This window comes from Sus scrofa, chromosome 6 (assembly GCF_000003025.6).
Source record: "Sus scrofa isolate TJ Tabasco breed Duroc chromosome 6, Sscrofa11.1, whole genome shotgun sequence".
Lineage (NCBI taxonomy): Eukaryota > Metazoa > Chordata > Mammalia > Artiodactyla > Suidae > Sus > Sus scrofa.
In genome coordinates, this window is record NC_010448.4 from 145589659 (window position 1) to 145613337 (window position 23679).

Genomic DNA, 23679 nt, shown 5'->3' on the forward strand with positions numbered 1-23679 from the left:
AGGTGTATGAGTCAGGTGGTCAGGTAGAAGGTGGAGGCCAGACCTGGGCAGGGACATCTGAAAGCAGAGTACGGACCAGGCTGCCAGCTGGGGACCCCAGGGAGTCCTGGGTGGCAGGCTTGGTGGGAGGGCTGCGGGCAGTTCAGCGTGTCAGCTCTCTGAGCCCCTCCAGCTTTCTTTGTTTAAAACTTGGGGGCAGGAGGCTGCTGCAGCCCAGGTGGGCTTGAAGACCCCACATGAGAGTAGAAAAGAGTAATCACTGTCCCCAAAGGCGAACCCTCCTGGTGGTCGGTGTGATTTGACAAGTGTGAGGGGAAGCAACAAGCGACTCAGAGGCTGAGGGCGCAGATGGTGCGGTTTTCATTGTGAATTGACTCTAGGTGCAGAGAAGCGAGCTCTGTGAATCTCCCCACATCTCTGTATTCACCTACGGATGGAGACAGTTTTTTATTTGTATGAAAAAATAATAGTTCTTTGTCTTGGATGATTAGTTTTGAAAACATAGAAAATACAAATAGAAAAGAGATTACCTATAGCCTCACTGTCCACAGTAATCATTGTTAATATATTCCTGTTTTGTTCCTTCCAGACTTATTTCTATTCTGATGTTCATTTATTTTGTAGGGCCGCACCCGAGGCATATGGAGGTTCCCAGGCTAGGGGTTGAATCAGAGCTTCAGCTGCCGGCCTAGGATCCCCGACCCACTGAGTGAGGCCAGGGATCGAACCCACATCCTCCTGGATACCAGTCAGATTTGTTTCCGCTGTGCCACAACGGGAACTCCTGATGTATACTGACGTACATGTTTATGTTCATTTCAATAAAATGGGATCGGGCAAGTCTTTAATGTCTTGTGAGGTTATTTTTTCATTTTAGATGTCATTGCCGGTTTTCATTTTATATCATTTCGATGGATGCCTGGTATACTGTTATGAATTTATGTGATTCCCTACTGAAGGACATTTATCCTTTAGCTAATTTTCTGCAGTTATAAATTTTGTGGTAAATACTTTGTCTACAAGTCTCTGAAGATATATACAGTTCATTCATGAAGTAGATTGCTAGATCAAAGGACAAGCAGAATTGTAAGGTGTTTATTTCAGCAAATTATCTTCCAGGAAAGTTGTATAAAATTGGCACTCCTGGAGTTCCCGTCGTGGCTCAGTGGGTAACGAACCTGACTGGTAACCATGAGGTTGTGGGTTTGATCCCTAGCCTCGCCCAGTGGGTTAAGGATCCGGCATTGCCGTGAGCTGTAGTGTAGGTCACAGACGCGGCTCGGATCCCGCGTTGCTGTGGCTGTGGTGTAGGCCAGCGGCTGTAGCTCCGATTAGACCCCTAGTCTGGGAACCTCCATGTGCCATGGGTGGGGCCCTAAAAAAAGACAAAAGACCAAAAAAAAAAAAAAAATTGGTCCTCCTGCTGGCAAGTATGTACAAACATTCATTTTCCTAAAGCATCAACAACAGTGTATACCACGCTGCAGCAATGTCTCTAGTTTGGGTGATGAAATTGTAGTATGTTTTAATTTTATGTGCTATTGAGGTATAAAGGCAGCTCCCACCCTTGCCCTGGTCTCCGTTATATCTGCCCTTCCTTCCTTCCTCCCTGATGGCGGTTTTCTCTTTTGCAGTATTGCTGGGAGCCTGGTGTATTCCTATATCACTTTCTCTGAGGAGCAGCTGAGCAAACAGTCGGAGGCCAGTAACAAGCTGGACAATAAGGGGAAAGGAGCAGTATGACCTGAGGATTGCTTCAGCCACCTCGGCCAAGTTTATGATCAGCTCGGGACGCTGGCATTTCCTACACAGATACGGAGGGGTCTTGGTTACGGAGGACATACCGTTTCTTTGCACTTGTACAATCCGAGGATTGATTGCTGCCTTTTTAAATCTTTTGAGAGAAACTTACAACTGATTCTTTTAAATATGCCATTCGAATTAATTTATATCAGACTGGAAAACGTACTGGGCTTTTTAATTTATTTTTCTTCGATGCTGACGGTGAAACATCCATGTTTTGAAAATAGTTTATTCCATAGCTTGATCATCCAGGTGTCCCTGGGAGCTGCAGATAGAAAGCGCTCCAGCCGGAGCCTCATCAGTCGCACCATTGCTGCGTCTGGAGGCAGCTTCGCATTCCTCTTGCTGGAAACGCAGCTGAGTATCTGACTTCCTCTGCTTTGAATTTTCTTTCTGAGCGATTGCATTTTCTTCATAAAGATATCATCACTGCTCTCGCCAGAGATGACACCTTTGGCACTAAAGAAACAGGTGCGGCTTTGCTGTGTATGAGTTTGCACATTGGCTTCCCTGAGAACTCACGGGATGAGCAGTGTATGTTCCTTGAAAATATCCTGTTCCCTCTTTGTGGGGTGGGGTGGGGATGATGAAGGGATGGAGGAAGTAGGCCTTTTTTACTCTTTTATTCATCTGAGTCACTCATTCAACTAAAGCGTATTGAGTATGTGATACGTGCCAGGCATTGTGCTCCGTGCTGGGGGTAGGATATTGTTGGAGTAGATGCCTGATCTTGCTTCCGCTGTAGTGACCAAGGGTGACACCGAGAATTTAGCTCTGTTGGTTTATTCAGAAGACGTGATGACGAGGAACAAGTCATGGAAACTTTTCAGCTCTCAGAAAGCGCAGGTCTGGGAATGGGTTTAAAAGCCTCTGTCTTCAGCCCAGAGCGATGTGAAACTGAATCCTACACTGTAGCTCAAATGCACGGGGAAAGCTGCCGTCGTAAACCTCGCAGCTCAGCCTTTCTTCTCCGGGAAAAACAGCAAGCAGGTGAGCACCATCTCTTTCGCCACGCTTCCTGCCTCTGGGTTTGGTTGCTCCTCTTTTTCCTCCTCTTGGAATCCACGCGGCTCTGTCTTCCATTTCTGAATACCTTGGTTTGAGAGGAAAGGCAGTTGAGATTTTCTGCCTTGTGGAGGCTCGGACTTTGGCAGCAGCAGTGTCAGAACCAGCACCTTCCCTTCTGCTTAAACGGAGCAGCATCCCTCTTTCTTGTGGACCCTCCCACCTCCGTCCCACATCTCTCGGTCACTTCCTACACATCCTCCCTCCTCTCGGGAGCTGGGCTGCCTCCTGCGAGAGCAGCTGTGGGTGGACGTTGCCTGAGTTGCCTCTCTGGGTGAGTCGGGTGTGTTAACTCACACACAGTAGTGTGACTTGGCTTAAGACACCTGTTGACTTTGGAGGTGGCGTGTTTTCTCAGGCAGCTGTGCAGTCAGTGTGCAAGAGGTTGGGTACTTCCATTTCATTAGGTTCGCAGTTTACTGGGCGTTGTTGACCTAAGCAGTTCATGTTTTGATGCCTCAACGGGAGACCCAGAAGGTTTTGATTTCTTTCTGTTTTTGAAAAAGGATCGTGTTGCCGTCGTTTTCATATTCGTATATTTCCCTGACTTTAGTTTGTCGGCATCAAAGCTTGGCCCTTGGTGCTGGGTCCTTAGAAGTAGCCTCATGGTTGGCTCCTAAGTTTCAGGCTCCCTGTAACTTGGTTTCCAGTATTTTGTGAGCGGAGAAAATTCAAGCCGGGAGAAAAGGATACTCTGTGCAAGACATTTTATGGTGTCTAATTGTCCCTATTTTTATTGATACGAAAGCAAGACTCAGAGAAAGTGAGGTGACTTGATGATAAGTCAAAATTCCTGTTTTTTTCCCCGAAACCATGCTGCCATTGACAACTGCTCTTCTTCTCTGAGGGAGTGAGAAAATGGGGGTGCCAGCCGAGCTAGCTCGAGTCTTTCAAGGAGGCGCTGGTTGATTGAATATGGAGTCGAAGAGGAACAGGCTTTGCAGATCAGGGGGAGTCACTCCACAGGCGAGAGCTTTTATCTCCCTTTCAGGCTGGCCTCAGGTGACAGGCACTTCTGGCTATGAACTTTACTTGCCACCGCCGGATTTTGCCGGGGGACAGTGAAAAGCTGCCATGAGAGCTGACTTGAGCAGTTCTGTTCCTCCTTCCATCAGCCACATGAAGGAGGACGCTTTGATGTTAGAAGTAGTTTGTGCGGTAGAATTTCTCAGCATGAAAGGCCTTCGGTTGCGTTTAGAGGTGTTGGGCCAGAACCCCATCAGGGGTTGAGCTTCTTCTTGGGGCTCAGGTTCCCTTGAAGATCTGCCATCTCTCCGGGGTTATTTGAGGAAATCATGTGTGGTTATAGCTTCCCTAAATGAACATGACCTCAGGGCCCCTGGCCTGTGCTGAACTTTCTGACCGACTCGAAGCAGTAGAGCAGTGTAAGCTTTGTCCTTGTCCCTGTTGATTCCTTGGTGGCTGCTTCACCAGCTACCAGCATTTGAAGATAAGAGGAAGAAGCCTGGGGAAGGGGGAGATTGAATAGACTGGCCGGCTGCTTTTTTTTGGCTGTGCTCATGGTATGCACCAGTTCCTGGGCCAGGGCTCAAACCTAAGCCATGGCAGCGACAATGCCGAAACTCCCAGCCAACCATGTTGAAGTCGATTTGCAGCCTTGATTATAGAACATGAAAAGATTTACCTGGTATTCCAGCATCTTATAAGACAAGCATTCTTTGGCCTGTTAGCTACCACCTGGGAGACAAAGAGACCATATAGAGTTAAATCCTTCATTTGCCCTTGGAGACAGAGGAGCTGTGGTGAGAATCCTGAAAGCCGCATTCTGTGACCACTGGCTCCTCTTCTTGAGTCAGGCACAGCAAAGCCCTCTTTGGCCAGTCTGTTTTCCAGTCCGTGCCAGATTACTTTGAATAACCCTGGTCGGCCAGGCGACACATGGCCCAATGGCCCATGATTTTTTAAATTCCTTTCTATGGCTGTTGCTTCTTTGAGTCAGTCCTTAGCAGGATCCAACGTGCCTTGTAGGTTAAGAAAGAAAAGTATGTTTGCAGGCTTTCTGAGGTCCTTATGTACCAGGAATGCGTGGAAAGCTCACATCAGTGATACTGATGTAGGGTCTTCCCGGAAAGAACAGGAGAGTTTCACTTTGGATCCGTCTGGAATAGTGCCCGGGATTTGGGGCGGGCCTGCCTTTGCTTTTGTTATTATGGTTTTGATTAGGGAGCGAAGATTGTTTTATGCTAGGCATTATGCTAAGCTCTGGGGCAGCTGAGATGACGAGGACATGGATCTTGTTCTCCAGGAATGTGTAATTCTTTAGCCAGACTCTAGTTGAGAAAAAGAAGCAGATTTATGAGTTAAAGCTACCTGCGCAGTTGTCAGCGTCGCTGCCGAGGGGTGTCTCCCCCACAGAGCTGAATGAAGCACTTTTTTAGTCTAAGGGGGGATTCACACTAGTCCTCTAGCCCTGAGTGCCAGGCTGTTAGAATTGTGCCCATAGTCTGGTCCCTCCTGCCTCTCCTGCACGTATCCTGCCTCCCCAGGGCTGTGTCATGTTGGTTCTTCCTATGAACAGGGCTGTAATTGATTTGTCCTTCCCTGGGGGGAGAATAATAACATTCAGAATAAATGAGACAACAGATGCAAACTACTCAGCACAATGCCTAGTACATATTAGGCACTCAGCAAATGTCACTGTCCTTTATTTCATGGTGAGACTAGAGGCAAAGAGTAAGACTCTTATTAATTTGCGCTCCTTCAATGCTAGAGGCCCGGGCAGTGTAAATTACCTTTTAAAATGCGACCCTCTATTTTGTTGCTTCTCGAATGCATTTTAAATAACAGTTTCTGTTCACGGTCTTTTTAAAAATACCTACTTGATATAATCATGGGTGACTCTTGTGTGGTGCAGGTGCCTCCACCTGTTTTAAAAAAAAAAAAAGTATTTGCATATTTTGATACATTTCAAAAAAGAAAAATTATTTTCTATCTTAGAGGAAGACAATGACACTTCAGAAGGGTGATTCAGTTATAGGTTTCCGTTGGCCACCCTAAAGGAGCCCCTGGGTCGGTCAGACATTCGCTCTCCCCTTCTCCCGATTAAATGCATTAACTTCGTGCTGGCTTGAGTCCAGCTTCATCTCAGTCGCTGGCCTTTGTGAACCTCTGGCGCCATCACTGTTCTCTAAACCCATCTCCTGCTTCTTCTTCGTACCATGCCCCTTCATCGTGGAATGAGGAGATACTCTACGGTGGGTCTTCTTTTTAAGCTTTCTTTTTTGAAAATACTTTTTTAAAGGAAATCTACTGGTTAGATTTTTGTCTCACAAAAAATGTTTTTAGAGATTATTTTGTTCATAAATGTTTCTTTCTCATGCTGATGATCAACTGATTTTTTTTTGTCTACAAACGTTGGCCTATCACAGTATTTTTTCAATATAGATTCTATTTACCAAATGACCATTTTAGTGTTTTTAAAAGGTACTGAGGATTGCGATATGTAAATCAGGTGACATAAATATGAAAATTATGTGCCTAAATATTTTTGTAAAGATATCCAATAAATAACTTTTTCTTCAACACGTGTATTAAAATTTCTAAGTGCCTACAGAGACGGTCAAGAGCCATACGTCTGTCCGAATTTAAGAGGATGGCATCCAGATTTGTGGATTGAGACCCAGTAATAATACATTTACCATTGTGGTAGTATGATTTTTAATAGGAATATATATTTGGTCTTTGTTCCTGGTACATAGCTCCTAAACCCTTGTAATTTTTTGCACATGCGTGCATGCATGTGTGTGTATGTGTGTCTGTGTGTGCGTGCGCATGTGTAATTTTTCATATAAGAGCTATGGGAACACCTTATGTTATAGTATTTGGTTTTGTTTCTAGTTCCTGCAATAGCTCCAGAGCCCTAAAGGTGAAATGGGTGTCTTTCCAATGTTAGCATCTTTCAACTAGACCTGAGTTGATGTTAATGAGGTGACTCTTGGAAAGCCCCTAAGGCTGGGTGCTGGTTGCCAGGGGAACCCACTGAGTGATTTATACTGGAACTTTCAGCCACTGGAACTTCCCAAGTGGAGGGAAGAGGGCCTAGGGGAGAGTGGCTGGAGGTTGAGTCAGTCACTAGTGGCCAGTGATTTAATCAATCATGTCCACATAATGAAGCCTACATAAAACCCCCTGAGCCAGGAGATGCAGGCACTTCCAGATTACTGAACCTGCAGAGGTGCTAGGAGGGCGGGGCTGGTGGGGAGGGCGTGGAAGCTCTGCACCCTTTCCCACTCACCTTGCCCTCTGTACCTCTTCCATCTGCTGTTCCTGAGCTAATATCCTTTCTATAATAAACTGATACTTTTGTAAGTAAACTGTGTTCCTGAATTCTGTGGGCCACTCTGTATAAACGAAGTAATCAAGGCTGAGGAGAGGGTGTGATTTGTAGCTGTGGTCAGAGGCACAGCTAACAATCTGAATTTATGATTTGCATTGAAGATGGGTTAGGGGAACAGTCTTGTGAGACTGAGCCCTGAGTCTGTGGGATCTAATGCTAACTCCATGAAGAGTGTTGGGATTTAATGGTATACCCAACTGGTGTAGCAGAAGTCCATTAAGGCTTTTTTTTAGGGCCACACCAGCAGCATATGGAGGTTCCCAGGCTAGGGGGTTGGATTGAAGCTGCAGTTGCCGGCCTACACCGCAGCCACAGCAACGCAAGAGCCAAGCCTCGTCAGCGACCTACACCACAGCTCATGGCAACGCCAGATCCTTAACCCACTGAGTGAGGCCAGAGATCGAACCCGCATCCTCATGGATACTAGTAGGATTCTTTTCTGCTGTGCCATGACAGGAATTCCCTTAAGGCATTTTTAAAAAAGAAAAACTGGTAAAACACACAACAAATTTTACTGTCTTGATTCTTTTAGGTGTACAGTTCAGTCGTATTATATATATTTACATTGTTAAGCAACTAATAGTAGTATGTATATTTATGAAAGTTAAGCAACTTTTTCACCTTGTAAAACTGAAATCTATAACCATTAAATAACTCCCCTTTCCCCCTTCCCCTGAGTTCCTGGTAACTAGTCTTCTACTTTGTCTCTGTGAATTTGACTACTCTAGATAACTTGTATTGTTAGTGAAATCATACAGTATTTGTCTTTTTGTGACTGCCTTTGAGGTTGTATCCATGTTGTAACATGGGTCAGAATTTCTTTCCTTATTAAGGCTGAGTAATATTCCATTGTATTCCATGCCAGCTTTTGTCTATCTATTCATCCCCTGATGGACACTGGTTTCTTCCACCCTGTGGCTCTTGTGAATAATACTGCCAGACATACCAAGCTGTCAGTTGGGTTGCTGTAACAAATTGCCATGGACTGCCTTCAACGTTTATTTCCTCATAGTTCTAGAGGTTGGGATGTCCACGATGAAAATGCCAGCACATCTGGCATCTGGTAAGAGCCTCCGCCTGGGTTGGCAGATGTCCATCTTCTGACATCCTCACGTGTCTTTATTCTTCTTAAAAGGTCTCAAATCCTACCACGAGGGCCCCATTTTCATGACCTAGTTCCCTTCCAAAGGCCTCACCTCCAAATACTGGCTTTTTGGGGGTTAGGGTTTTAACTATATGAATTTGAGGGGAGGGGCACAACATCAGTAGGAATGGGTGTGCAAACATGCTCCCAGTTCTTTTGGAATTGCTACGTCATAGGGTAATTCTGTGTTTAATTTTTAAGGAATTGCCATACTCTTTCCCATTGTCCCTGCACCATTTCCACCAGTAATGCACAAGGGCTCCAGTTTCCCATCCTTGGCAACACTTGTTCTTTCTGTTTTATTGATAGTAGGCATCCTAGTGGGTGGGAGGTAGTATCTCATTGTGATTTGTGTTTCCCTAATGATTAGTGATGAGCTTTTTTTTTCTTTTGTCTTTTTAGGGCTGCGTCTGCGGCATATGGATGTTCCCAGGCTAGGGGTCTAATCAGAGCTGTTGCCATCAGCCTACGCCAGAGCCATAGCAACACCAGATCTGAGCTGTGTCTGTGACCTGCACAACAGCTCATGGCAACACCAGATCCTTAACCCACTGAGCGAGGCCATGGATTGAACCTGCAACCTCATGGTTCCTAGTTGGATTCATTTCTGCTGCGCCATGACAGGAACTCCAGTGATGAGTATTTTTCATATGCTTATTGGCCACTTACATACTTTGGAGAAATTTCTATTCAAGTCCACTTTTTTTAATTTATTTTTTATGTTTTTTGTCTTTTTGCCATTTCTTGGGCTGCTCCCGCAGCATATGGAGGTTCCCAGGCTAGGGGTCTAATCGGAGCTGTAGCCACTGGCCTACACCAGAGCCACAGCAACGTGGGATCTGAGCCGCGTCTGCAACCTACACCACAGCTCACGGCAATGCCGGATCCCCAAAACACTGAGCAGGGGCAGGGATCGAACCCGCAACCTCATGGTTCCTAGTCGGATTCGTTAACCACTGCGCCCCCAGGGGAACGCCTCAAGTCCACTTTTTAAATTGCATTTTTTGTTGTTGTTCTTGAGTTGTAGGGAGTTCCTCATAAATATTCTGAATTTTTACTGCTTACCCAAATATATTATCTGCATATACTTTCTCCCATTCTGGAGGTTGCCTTTTTTTGTCCTTTGATACAGTTTTAAATTTTGATGATATCTATCTTTACTTTTATTGACTATGCTTTTGGTGTCCTATCAAGAGATTATTGACAAATCCATTGTCCTGCCTTTCCTCGGTTTTCTTGTTAAGAATTTTGTAATTTTAGGTCTTGGATCTGTTTATTTAAATTACTCAATGAGTTTTATTACATTTATAGTTGTACAATGATCATCACAACCAAATTTTATAGTGTTTCCGTCCCAAACCCTCAGTGCATCCCCCCACCCCCCAACCTGTCTCATTTGGAAACTAAATTTTTCAAAGACTGTGGATCTGTTTCGTTAGTTTTTGTACATGGCGTAAGGTAAGGGTCAACTCCACTTTCTCCCACATGGGAATATCATCTTTCTTTCTTTTCTTTCTCTTTCCTCCCTCCACCCTTCCACCTCTTCCTTTTTCTTTTGCTTTGTAGGGCCGCACCTGTGGCATATGGATGTTTCTAGGCTAGGGTTCAAATCGGAGCTGCAGTAACTCAGGATCGGAGCCGTATCTGTGACCTACGTCACAGCTCACGGCAATGCCAGGGATCAAACCTGCATCCTCATGGATACTAGTGGGGTTCATAACCCACTGAGTCACAACCAGAACTTCCCAGCTTTTCTGCTAACATTTGTTGAAGAGCCTGTCCTTAAGGCATGTGTTTTAGTCAACTTTATCTCCTCAGTTTGACTTTTTTTTCTAATTTGTGAGATACATGCTCTTTTGTTCAGCCCTTGCTGGTTCACTGCCTTGCTTGACTCTTCAGTTAAGCAGGGCCTCAGGTACTGGGGAGCAACAGAGAAGAGGCCCTGCCTGAGAAGGGCAGGGTGCAGAGTTGGAACCTTTATGTATTCATAGCAGGTAAGCAGGGCAAGGTACTCCCAGGACTTCTTCCTGCAGCTCTCATCACATCTGTTCATCCATCCATCCATCCACCAAGACTGAGCTCACCAGGGCCAGCACTCAGCCTCTAGTAGAGGCCTGGCACAACCTTGTTCACAGGTGTAGCTCAGGGAGGTACACCTGTGCAGTTTGGTTGTGGGGCCACACTCCCATTCTCATCAGCTCTACTCCAAAGACCTGTCTGCTCCTCACCACCACGCTAGATCTTCGTTTCTCCTGGTCCGTTTGCAATAGACTTGGTGGTACCAAGCTCAGCACCATCATACGCCTGTCAAATGGCATTCTTTTTTTTTTTTTTTTTTTTTTTTTTTGTCTTTTTGCCTTTTCTAGGGCCGCTCCCGCAGCATATGGAGGTTCCCAGGCTAGGGGTCTAATCGGAGCTGTAGCTACTGGCCCACACCAGAGCCACAGCAACGCGGGATCCTAGTCATGTCTGCGACCGACACCACAGCTCATGGCAACACCGGATCCTCAACCCACTGAGCAAGGCCAGCAATCGAACCGGCAACCTCATGGTTCCTAGTCGGATTTGTTAACCACTGTGCCACGACGGGAATGCCACAAATGGCATTCTTCACTCAAGGTTCACACACGACGGAATTAAAGCTGGCATGAGCTGGTGGGCTGGTTGAATCTGAGAAGGGAAAGAAGCCATGCTTTTCAGTTGTGCTGATGGTGCCCTCTTGTGGCAACAGCTACCACCGAGGATGTGATGGAAGGCAATTTGCTTTCCAAGAAGGAAAAGCAGTATAATACACTAAGAGCCTAGACTATGCTTTCAGAGTTGGGCCTTTATCATGTGTTTTCATATCACAATGCTTTATTGCTGTACAGATGGTGGGTGAAACAAGGCTGAGGGATTTGTTCAGTTTTCCTCAGCCGATAAAGTAAAATCTGGACTTGGATTCTAAAATCTTTTCTTTCCAGAGCATTCCAGGATAACATCCCTGTGTTAGGAGAATGCAGTAAGAGAGCTTCACCAGAGTGCCTCCTCATGTCTGCTTATGCTTCAGGTAAGTAATTTTTTTTTTTCAATGAGTATTTTTAACGGCGCTATCTGCAAATGACAGAATCAGGAAACTGTCTGAGGTATGTGTAAGTCTAAAGGAGGAAAAATGCCATTCTATCTGGGAATGGTAGAAAAAAAGCTCCTTAGGAGAAATGGCATTTAAGCTGATTCCTAAAGGCTAATGGGGATTCAACTGAAAAGATATTGGAGAGACAGGCCTCCAGCATTCCAGGCCAAGGTATCTGCTTCTGACTGGAATGGACCCCCTACAAACTTGGTGTCTTTATAGCACCTGCTCTCATCTCTATGGGCCTTCCTTGGCCAGCCTACCTGAAACAGTACCCACCAAACTCCCTTCCCTTTCCATGCTTATCTCCATAGCACTTGTCTCCTCTGATGGAACTTAAGCTTAACGAGGGCAGAGATATTGGTCTGTTTTGTTTGCTGTAGTGTCTCTGGCACCCCTGGGGACCGTGCAGGGACACACGTCCTGAATTGAGGCCCTCTAGACAAAGAGTTGACAATTAACATCTACACTTTTTGAGCACAGGAAGGCAGAAACATGGCCTCTTACTCATTTTAGAAGGATCATGCCAGCTGCAGTATCTGGAATGCATACTGTAGCCGACAAATTCAAATCTTCCAGGGGCCAGGCAGGTAAACAGTGTGAATCTGAATGAATGCAATCAACAGATATAATAAATAGTGAAGGTCTGCTTAAAGGCATTCAAATTCAAACAAAACAGATCTGCCAGACAGATATGACGTACTGGCTACCAGTGTGCCTAAATCAAGGAATGGCTGTTGATCGGATGTGCACTATAACATAATCACTGAGGATGCTGTGCAGATTATAGGTGGGCATCAAAGAGGGTGGGCCTGATCAGCTAACTATATCAGCTAGCGAAGGATGTACCCTCCTGGTGAGAAATGATGGCGTCTTACAAGTGGGGTTATGAAAGCACAGTAGAGAAACAGGATTCGAGTTATTTCAGGAAGAAATCTGTTTCTATTTCTTGTTTTTATAACTATGGTGAAGTTTTTTTTCCCCCTGAATCTAGTGTCTTCAGCAGACCAAACAGGAACATTTTAAAGATATTTATCTTAGGTTTCCACATGTTTTCCAAAAAGGAAATTTGAAGTGTAGCAATGGAACAGAGCACCTGCAACCACGGTAAAAATAGTTACTGAGCATTTGCTACGTGCTAGGTAGGCATCTTACCTACGTATTGATACATTTTACTTTTCTACACCATTGAAGTGTAGTTGATTTATAATTTTGTTCGGTGTACAGCAAAGTGATTCATATATATATATATGAAATGTGTGTGTATATATATATATATATATATATATATATATATATACACACACACACACACACACACACACTTTTTCATATTCTTTTCCCTTATGGGTTATTACAAAATATTGAATATAGTTTCCTGTGCCATACAGTAAGTCTTGTTGGTTATTTATTCTACATATAGAATAAAAACTCCTATTTTTATCCCTCCCTTCCTTTCCTCTTTGGTAACCATAGTTTGTTTTCTATTTTGTAATTAAGTTCATTTGCATATTGATACATTTTAATCCTATAAACTATTAAGTTCTATTATTATACTTACTTTAGAGGTGAGGAAACAGACACAGGAAGGTCCTATTGTTGGGACAGTGGTAATTGCTTTGTAGCATATGAATTTGCTTTCCTGTTAGGCCTGGAACAAGCAGTATGGTATAATGGTTGAGGGTAGAATAAGTGTCAAATTACTTATTCTTTAAAACTAGTTAAGTGTCAGGAAGGAAAAAGAGGGAGGTGACCTTGTCTAAGAAGCTCAGTCTAAGACTGCTGAACTTTGATAAGTCATTTCTCCATTTTGGGCCTTAGGTTTTTAGGCCTTAGAAGGAAAACTTCTATAACATCAAAGGGCTGAGTGGGAGATTCACACTCAGAAGGGCCACAGTTGACTGTGGCAGGCTCCTGTCACCCAGTTGCTGCCTCATTTACGGGCTTGTTGGCTTTGCAGAAGCCTCAGTGTACAGGCGTCTGTTGTAGCTGATGTACCTAGCAAAGCCCACTCTGCTGGTTTGATGTTGGCTTCCTGTTTATGTGCCTCTTTGCCAGTTACACTAACAAAGTAATGGAAACAGGAATCAACTACCAAGTGAGTGGTACCAAAAAGTTGAAGGCTACTACAAGTTTGTAATTCTGAAACCCACATTGCTCTGAAAATCAAGTTTTTTCTTGAGTTTATTGCCAAACTAATTTGGCAGCAATACTTGACCTGAAATTTGTGTGAATATGGATACGTTTTATTGTGGACATAAGTGTTTTTACCATAGGTTCTATACCCTATAGGTCTTTTTATATTACCTCCCTAAAATCTGAAAAATTCAGGCTATAGGGATTTTGGATAAGGGATTGTGGACCTGTGCCATTAATGGGTCTGTGTCTAGTACTTTGTGGAGGGTGAATCTTTTGCTGTGTGTAATTTTATCGTTCCAATGGTCCTGTGATAGTGGCATTGTATCATGCCTATTTTACAGATGGGCAGTTTAAGTGTTTTGTCTAGCACAAAACTATAATGCATTAGTCAAATCAAGAGGATCAATCTTGTAATATGGCCGAATTTGGACAAGTGGGATAGAAAGAGGTGGTATGGTGCAAAAAAGGCTGTTTTGAACAGGATTCTGGATAAAGTACAGTTAACCCTTGAATACTGGGGGTGCTGAGGTGCCTACCCTACCCTGTGCAGTTGAAAATATGAATACTGCTCTATTTCTGCCTCAAAAAGTAATTAGTAAATGATTCATTCAAGGACAGGGAGCTGAAAGAGTTTGGAGAGAATTGTGACTCAAACCCTAGTTCTTAGGATTCCACATATTGTGATCTCTAATCAAACACAAACTTCCCCCAAACTTTGAGGTCTGTAAAAGGAAAACACAAGTACTGTATTTTTTTTTTTTTTTTTTTTTGTCTTTTTAGGGCCACACCTGAGGCACATGGAGGTTCCCAGGCTAGAGGTCAAATTGGAGCTGTAGCTGTCAGCCCACACCACAGTCACAGCAATGTGGGATCAGAGCCATGTCTGCGACCTACACCACAGCTCATGGCAACGCCGGATCCTTAACCCACTGAGCAAGGCCAGGGATTGAACCTTCGTCCTCATGAATGCCTGTCAGATTCATTAATTGCTGAGCCACGATGAGAACTCCCACAAATACTGTATTTATTGCAAAAAAAAAAAAAAAAAAACACAAAAAAACCCGGAATAAGAGGACCCACAGAGTCCAAACCTGTGTTGTTCAACTGTGTATAGTTTAGACCATCCCTTGGTTGAAATGGAAGTTTACAGCATGAGGTATAATTAGAGATAAGGAAATAGAAGGCCAGGGGCACTATGGGGCTCTGAGCTATTTGTTCTGAAATGGAGTATTTACAAGATCTGACGAAAAACATTGATGTGGCTCTAAGCATCACCACTGCTCTTCCCAGTGGCCTACTAGAATATACTCAGTAAATGCTAACATGGATATAAACTGACACTGGTTCAGAAACACAAGTTAGTGTTTTTCTTTTTCCACCCCTCAGCATATGGAAGTCCTGGGCCAGGGATCGTATCTGAGCCCCAGCTGCAGCAACAGTGGATCCATAACCCATCATGTCATTGCGCCAGGGGTGGACCCTGAGTCCTGGCACTGCAGAGGTGCTACCACAGGTCCGGTTGAGTTAGTTTTTTTTTGTGTTTTGCTTTGTAGGGTCACACTCGCAGCATATGGATGTTCCCAGGCGAGGGAACCTGGAGCTACAGCTGCTGGCCCACACCACAGCCACAGCAACATAGGAGCCGAATCATGTCTGTGACTTACACCACAGCTCATGGCAACGCCAGATCCTTAACCCACTGAGCAAGGCCAGGGATGGAACCTGCAACCTCATGGTTAGTCAGATTCGTCTCCAGTGCGCCACAATGGAAACCACCCCTTTTCCTTTTTTTTTTTTTTTTTTTGATTTTTCTTAGGTTTTTAACTATATATGATGAGTTGACCTTTCAACAGCTGACCTTTTAATCTTTACCCAAATTCAACTAGAGAAGCATATCAAGAACTGTGATATTGTTAGTATTCAAGCCACAAAAACTGACCTGGACGCTCTGTGGAGCCCAGGTGACTCAGGCTAGCCATGAGGTCACTGACATTCACCTTGAATGTTTCTTCTACTCCCCTCGCATCTCCACCCCCACCTGCAAATCAGCAGGCTTTGGGGAGAGGGAGAACTTTGAGGTATAGGGTTACACAAAAGCAGTGGGAGATAGTTTCCAAAAACAGATTTTTTTTTTTTTTTTTTTATAGCCACACCTGCAGCATATGTCGGTTCCCAGGCTAGGGGTTGAACTGGAGCTGCAGCTGCCGGCTTACACCACAGCCACAGCGATACCAGATCCTAGCTGCCATCTGCAACGCGTGTATCACGGCTCACAGCATTGCTGGATCCTTAACCAACTGAGCAAGGCCAGGGATCAAACCCGCATCCTCATGGATGCTAGTTGGGTTCATAACCCTCTGAGCCACAACGGCTCCTATAACCAGAGACTTTTCAGAAAGAAAATTTTCAAAACTCTTGGAGTCAGAGCTGGAAAAAACAAACAAAAAACCAACCCCTTATCCCAAACCCAGGACAACTGGTAGTCTTTACCAGCAATGGCATTAGGTGAGGGAGTGCCCAGATGAAAACGCACCTTTACAAATGAATAAGGTCGGAGGTGAGGCAGTGCAAAGTACAATTTAAGATGTATCCCCAAAGGAAGAGGAAAACCCAGAGCGTGGCATCTCCTGACAGTGTGGTCAGTTGGGCCTGGCCCTCGTAAAAACAGGTGAGACAAGTGGTTACTGCAATTGGAAAAGATGCGTTCAGTGAACAAATCGAAGTTATCTGTAAGGCGAGAAGCACTGTGCTTGGATTTTGGGGATATGATGGTGAAGAAAACAGACATGGCCCTTCCTGAGGCTTATAATCAGAAGCAGGGGTGGGAGTGGCAATAATCCTACAAAACCAAAATAGCACCTGTGACAAGTGGTACATAGAAGACCTGTCTTTAATATAGTAAGAGTCTGACCACCATAATCCCACCACTTAGAAACAACTATTACTTTTGGCACATGGCCCTCATTGTTCTGCCTAACAGTACATATATGTAGATATACCCCTTTAACAAAAGTGGTGTCATCCTGCTCTCTTCACTTAAAGGTAGGACACAGGATTGTGGCAAATGAGAGCTAAGTGAGCAGTTTTATTCTTTTTAGCATTAGCCACTTTGAAATTTGTAAGCACAGCTAATTGCGTTTATAGTATTTTGTTGTTGTTGTTGCCTTTTGCCTTTTCTTGAGCCGCTCCCTCGGCATATGGAGGTTCCCAGGCTAGGGGTCTAATTGGAGCTGTAGCTGCCAGCCTACACAAGAGCCACAGCAACGTGGGATCTGAGCCGCGTCTGCAACCCACACCACAGCTCACGGCAACGCCGGATCCTTAAGCCACTGAGCAAGGCCAGGGATCGAACCCACAACCTCATGGTTCCTAGTCGGATTCATGTCCACTGAGCCACGACGGGAACTCCCTATAGTATGTTTTTTAAATGCACATGCCTGTCTAGAAACACTGGAGGCAAATGAGGATAGCAACACAGTGACAAGGCCACATGGCAAAGCGGTTCATGGCGCTGGTAATTTGGGCTGTTTAAGAGCTCAGAACCTCCAGCCGTTCAAATAGATTTCCACCATCTACAAATACGTGTTCAGAGGAGATTAACGAAGTATGCTTACTCAGAATGACTGGCACCACCACTAGCTCCTAGGTAGAACAGGTTTCTCATGTTCACTCAGCTAAAGCACAATTGGGGACAAAGGTAAGTTCTTGCCCTAAACCTGCACTCCTGGTCAGGATTTAAAATGGCTCAGGCTTATTTAGTCTGATGCCATTCTTTGCTTGATCTCTTTCAGTTCTGAAAGAAACCACCCTAATTCTGGGTCCAGATCTTTTATTCTCTTTAAAAAGCTTAAGTGTATGTTCCTCATATTAATCCAAAGTCTCTCTTCTTTCAGAAAGAGTAAAACCATTTATTTCAGAACTCATCTGAGTTCACTTTACAAACAAGTTCTAGTTAGTGTGCAGAAAGACACATTTAGCCAACTCTACATTAAGTCAACCATTCACATAATGATGAGAATAGCAAAAAGTGAATTTGTTTCTTTCACTGGGCCAAACTGGCATTAGGCCTCATCTCTCCCAAACTTAGATTCGCCACCTTACAGTAGTGCTCCCTGGACAGTGAATGACAAAAGGTGTGTGTGTGTGGGGGGGTCCTGACTAATCCATAGCAGTTGTTATCATCAGCCTTGCAGGAAGCGTTAAAAATAAATGCTCTTTCTTGTGAGAGTAATAAATTTATCTCATATTGCTTAATGTCTAACAAAAGTTTGAGGAAAACCTTATTTAGCTAGAATTATAGGGCAAAGAGTCATTAAATTTATTTCCTTGAGATCCGTGCCTACTCTTCCTTTCTCTTCAATGTTCTTCACAGAGTAAGTAATTTAAAAGTATGTTCCAATTTACCTAAGACATACAGATGGCCAACAGGCACATGAAAAGATGCTCAATATCACTAATTAGACAAATGCAAATCAAATCCATGATGAGGTATCAACTCACACCAGTCAGAATGACCATCATTAAAAAGTCTACAAATAACGAATGTTGGAGAGGGTATGGAGAAAAGGGAATCCTCCTACATACTGTTGGTAGGAATGTAAACTGGTACAATCACCATGGAAAATAATATGACAGTTCCTAAAAAACTCAAAAGAGTTGTCATATGTTCCAGCAATCCCACTCCTGGGCATGTATCTGGAGAAAACTGTAATTCAAAAAGATACATGCACCTCAAGGTTCACAGCAGCACTAGTCACAATAGCCAAGTTATTTGGAAATCAAAATGTCCATCAACAGATGAATGGATAAAGATGATGTGGTCCATATATACAATGGAACATTAGCCATAAAAAAGAATGAAATAATACCATTTGTAGCAACATGGATGTACCTAGGGATTATACTAAGTGAGGTTACGTCAGAAAAAGACAAATACCATATATCATCACTTACAATGTAGAGTCTAAAACATGACACAAATGCACTTATTTATAAAACAAAAACAGAGGAGTTCCCGCGGTGGCGCAGTGGAAACCAATCCGACTAGGAACCATGAGGTTGAGGGTTGGATCCCTGGCCTTGCCCAGTAGGTTAAGGATCCAGCTGTGGTGTAGGCTGGTGGCTACAGCAGCTCCAATTGGACCCCTAGCCTGGGAACCTCTATGTACTGTGGATGTGGCCCTAAAAAAGACAACAACAACAAAAAGAACAGACTCCCAGACACAGAAAACAATGTTACCAAAGGGGAGAGGGAAAAATTAAGGAGTTTGGGATTAGCAGATACAAACTACTCATTATAAAATTGATAAACCAACAAGGTCCTACTGAATAGCACATGGAACTATATTCACTATCCTGTAATAAACCATAATGGAGAACCATAATAGAAAAGAACATGAAAAAGAGTATGTACATGTAACTGAATCACTTTGCTGTGATTTGCTGCACACCAGAAACAACACTGTAAATCAACCACACGTCAATTAAAAAAAATTTACTCCTCAGAACAAGAAAAATGACATTTTAAGTATGACTGACCTTTCAAGGCAGGGGTTGGGGTACTGGCCGGCCCTCCATGCAGTTGAAAATCTGCATATAATTTACACTCTGCCCTCTGTATAACCTTTCCTCTGTTATCCAGTGTTCCACATCTGAGATTCCACCAACCATGGATCATGTAGTACTGTAGTATATATGGACTGAAAAAAGCCACATATAAATGGACCCATGCAGTTTGAACCTGTTGTTCAAGGGTCAACTGTAGGTTATACATCCTAAATAAGTCATGGGCCCTTATATAAAAACAAACTATGATAAAAAGAAATCAGGTTCGAAAAAGAAACTCTACGCACATACAGATGTCAAAAGATGCTAAAACAATACTGAGGGTAAATAAGAAATAAGGTTATGGAATTTGGACATTCCTAACTATAGTAATAACCCCCTCCCCCGCAAAGAATATACATATGTATGACTGGATCACTTTGCTGTCACAGTAGAAATTGGCACAACACTGTAAACCAACTATACTTTAGAAAAATAAATAAAAGCAAAAATTGGAAATCCCTGGTTCCCCCACTTATTATTACATGCTTTTCTGCACTGCCATTTTTCATGAGTATGGATTATAGTTCTGATTTGGTATTTAGTAGTGATATAGAGCCAGTTATACACCCCTAGGGTCATCAGTAAACACCTTGCCTCTGAAAATTCACCAGCTGCTGCCCACCCACCCCCACACCTTTTCAAAGCACCCACTCTTAATTTGCTACTGAGACCACAGCAAATACTGTGATAAAACTTCTATAAAATCATGTATGATACAAACTGCACTGCCAAAGAAGTAAACAAAATGTTTTTAATTATATATATAATTCAGAGGAAGAGAAATAAGTGAACAGAGTCCCACAGACAAAGGATCTCTCTGGAGAAAAAAAAAAAAAGACCATAAATAAATACATCATTTATGATGAGGTAAAAAGGGTCAGAAGCCACTGAAACACTACTGCATGCAATTTGTCTAGGAGCAGAAGGAAGAGAGTGTATATATTTGCAATGTAAACAATGTGCATCATATAAACTTAAAATTATAATTAAAACCTACTCAATCTAGTAAAATCATTCACACAGCATTATTTAAACAAATACGTTTAAAAAATATTTTAATAAGCATATTCAGAATGGCAGAGAGGGAATGGGGAAAGGAATTATTTTACAGTGCAAAATTACTATGCATAAATTTAAAAACATCTAATTCGTAATTTTAAATGCCTATTTAAATATTACTTCAAATACACTTTAAAGCTCAACAGATTTGTGTTGAACTGAGTTGTAGATTTTGAACTTTATTTGAAAACAAACATATCATAAACAGAAAACCATTCCAAATGAATAGAGTGCTCTGCTGGGGTAGGCGTGGAGTGAGGGAGACTCAGTAACTATTAACAAAGGCTCCCTTTCCCAATGCAATTTGTCAAGAGTTACGAAATGTACTAAATCTTAAGCAAATTAAGTTCATGATATTACTAAAAATTTTAAAGTAGTGCAATGACTTATCAAGTTATAGTGGCTGTATTGTAAAGAACAAAGTACTGTGTGAAATACCTGTATAAACAATTAAATATTTCTTTATGAAAAGCTGAGCATTATGTATTATAATAGTGGAATGTCTTTCATTAGGCATACTTTAAAAAGATTAAGAAAAGTAAAATTTCCTAATATGTATACAACATGTGCCGTATTTGCAAACATGCCTGAGAATTTATTTAAAATGTTGTCTTGTAGTATCAGTTTGCAAGAACTTCACAAACCTGCAAACAAAATGCATCTTTTAAAAAAGGTGAAAATGGCATCTCTAATATTGCAACAATTTTTTAAAAAAGTACAGCATCACTATTTGTTTGAAATATTTCTATAGACTATCTTTGACAAAGAGCTAGGATACTTTGGACTTGTATAATAAAGTCTGATTTAGAAAATGGATTGTGACCATCTGCTAAAGCTGCCATTCTGGATAATGTCATAAAACAAAACAAAAAAATTCACGCTTCTCAACACTTCCACCCTAAATTTGGATTTACCTGGATATTTACTATGGATATGTATGTTACAACAGTGAATCTACATCATAGGAAGTCAAGTGCTGGAAAGTGGCTTTTAACACTGTTTGGGGAAAAAAAGTTGTTCACATTGGTGGAGGGAAGCAGTCTGAACGAACAGAGGCTAACAGTAATACTTCATGGGGGTAAGGCCTAAACCACAGTCTCTCAGTGCAAACCTCTACTCAATTACATCAGACAGTTGAGCCATTAAAAACAAGACCACAGAAGATTTATTTTAAAAAGGCAGTGGCTCTCTGATGGCTGCAAATGAATTGGCAGAAGCATCTGGGGTATGCCTGTGTGATAAAACAAGAATAGTTAATAATCTTTTATAAAAGTTTGGATATAGGTTGGTCTATCAGCTTTATAAAACTACAATTTTTAACAAGAATTTTGCACTAAAAATAAAATGGCACTCTTGCAAGGCTATGCAAATGGATGATCTCGTTTGTAATCACACAGGGTGATGGTTTACTGCATATCTTATTTTCATTTTGGAAATACATTATCAAATTGGAAAACCTGGACTGTAAATGAAAAAAAATCTAAAAACTTTTCTAACTATCACTCGACCTTTTCCCCTGTTTATTTAATGCAAAAAATGGGAAACTTCATAATGCATACAAAAATAACTGAACAGGATTCTGGTCAGCATGATACATTTAAGCACTTAAGCCAACATTAAACTTTTGTCTTGCTTCAAAAATAATTTTGAAAATCATAGCAAATGTAAAACAAACTATGCGATCTAAGTACCATGCTTAATTTCAGAATTCTCAAGCTATGTGTCCTTAAGTAGGAATTTGAAAAAAACAAATGTTCACAATCCTTTATGAATGCTTTTACCACCTGGATAAGAAACATGACTTAGTTACTACACAAACACTTAAAAATTCATTAGAAAAACCTTAGCAAAATAAAATGAAAGCTGAGAGATTCAGAATATCAATTTCTCCCATAAAAGTTTACCAACTGTACAAGTTAAGAAAATTATACAAGCTTTTGTATTAAAGGACAGCTCAGTCAAGACATATGTACTGTAGAAATCTTTCAAAGGCTACAAAGAATCTGGAAAAATACAGAATGTATTTCTTAAGCCCAGATAAGAATATGGAAAGACATCATTGATGTCAACAATTTTACATATCAAACCTGACTTGGTTTATTTTTAAACTTCTATATATAAAAAAATCATGCTAGCATAACTTTCAGGATTCATACGGGTTTCCTCAATAATGGTACTTAATTTGTATGGAGAGAAAAATGTCTGTTATAAAAGACATTTTCAGAAACTCAGAAAAATTGGTGTTAATCAAATTTGAACTTGGTTTTCTCTTCTCTATCATCAAACTAACAAAAAGTACCTTGTAGTGGAATTTTAGAATTAATATATCAAATAAGAAGGTACAGATATTGCTTTAGTTCATTCAAATTTAGTAAACTGTTATATCATTAAAAGGGTCTTTACAATTTTAAAGTAAAAAAATCTGCAAAAGGCAGAATTATGAAATCTTAGTTACTAAAGTTAGGATCTCAATTCAAATTTTCAAATTTTCACCAACTGCTTCAAGGAAATCAACTTTTTAAGGTAACCCCTCAACCCTGAAAATTTTAGTCACACCAGAATTTACTCCAAAGAAAGTAAAATAAGTCTAAAATTTAGTCATCCGTGTTCTCAAGTTCTTCAAACTTTCCATGTGAAATTGCATCTTGGAAAAATTCAGAAGAACCTGGACTTTCTTTTCCATTGCTGTTTACCCTTCGCCTTTTGGCAGGTCTCTCACTTTTTTCATCAAAATCATTTTCATTTCTTGTAGTCATAAGGGCAAGTTTTGGGTCACTGGTAAGGTTATCTGTTTCATAACCATTAGTATCCATATCTGTGTGAAGTGGTTTCTTATTTCCACCTGTTGGTCCATTAATGTGCAACCCTTCAACTTTCACTTCTTCTTTGTTTAACACTTCACCTGGTCCATTAGATGACACCCCTAAGTTGGAAGAAACATCAATGAAATAACTGATATTAAAAAGTTAAATTTGTCAACTATTATAAAAGAGCTTTTTATCAAAGAAGTAAGGTATCAAATCTGCATATGCATATGGTTTGGATTCTGGCTTTATTTATTTTTAGTGTGACCTGAGGCATGTTAATTATACTCTCTTATACCTCAGTTCCATTATATATACAATGAGGATAACAATAAATTTATCTTACAGTATTGCTGTGAAGAGTCAGTAAGTTAATAAATGTAGAGAATTAGGAACATAATTTGGCATGTATTATTAACACCATGCTGGTATTATGTGGCAACAAATATGCACTGGATCCAGCAGTTTAAATAAGCTGAGTTAAAGCAAAGATATGCATAAATTATTCAGATTTAGCAAAAGAGCTGTAACTTTCTAAAACCATGTTAAAAAAAAAGAATTTTATTTTTACTTTAGAAGCTTAAATTTT

General features: G+C 41.7%; 2 protein-coding genes across 20 annotated transcripts in view; one reads left to right on the forward strand and one right to left on the reverse strand.

Annotated features, from left to right (window-relative positions):
- Positions 1–6411, forward strand: part of SLC35D1 (solute carrier family 35 member D1) — a 63470-nt gene extending 57059 nt beyond the window's left edge. For both annotated transcript variants that reach the window (XM_003127939.6, XM_021096493.1), the window contains one exon: positions 1635–6411. In XM_003127939.6, coding sequence (XP_003127987.5) covers positions 1635–1743 — 109 coding nt within the window. In that variant the 3' untranslated portion in view covers positions 1744–6411. The remainder of the gene's footprint in view (positions 1–1634) is intronic.
- Positions 19961–23679, reverse strand: part of MIER1 (MIER1 transcriptional regulator) — a 70445-nt gene continuing 66726 nt past the window's right edge. For 14 of the 18 annotated variants that reach the window (XR_002345160.1, XM_021096499.1, XM_021096507.1 and 11 more), the window contains one exon: positions 19961–23209. Coding sequence is in view for 16 of the 18 variants with exons in the window: in XM_021096499.1 (XP_020952158.1) it covers positions 22881–23209 (329 nt within the window). In the remaining 2 variants the exon portion in view is untranslated. The remainder of the gene's footprint in view (positions 23210–23679) is intronic. The other 4 variants (XM_021096505.1, XM_021096500.1, XM_021096512.1 and 1 more) reach the window with 2 other exon arrangements.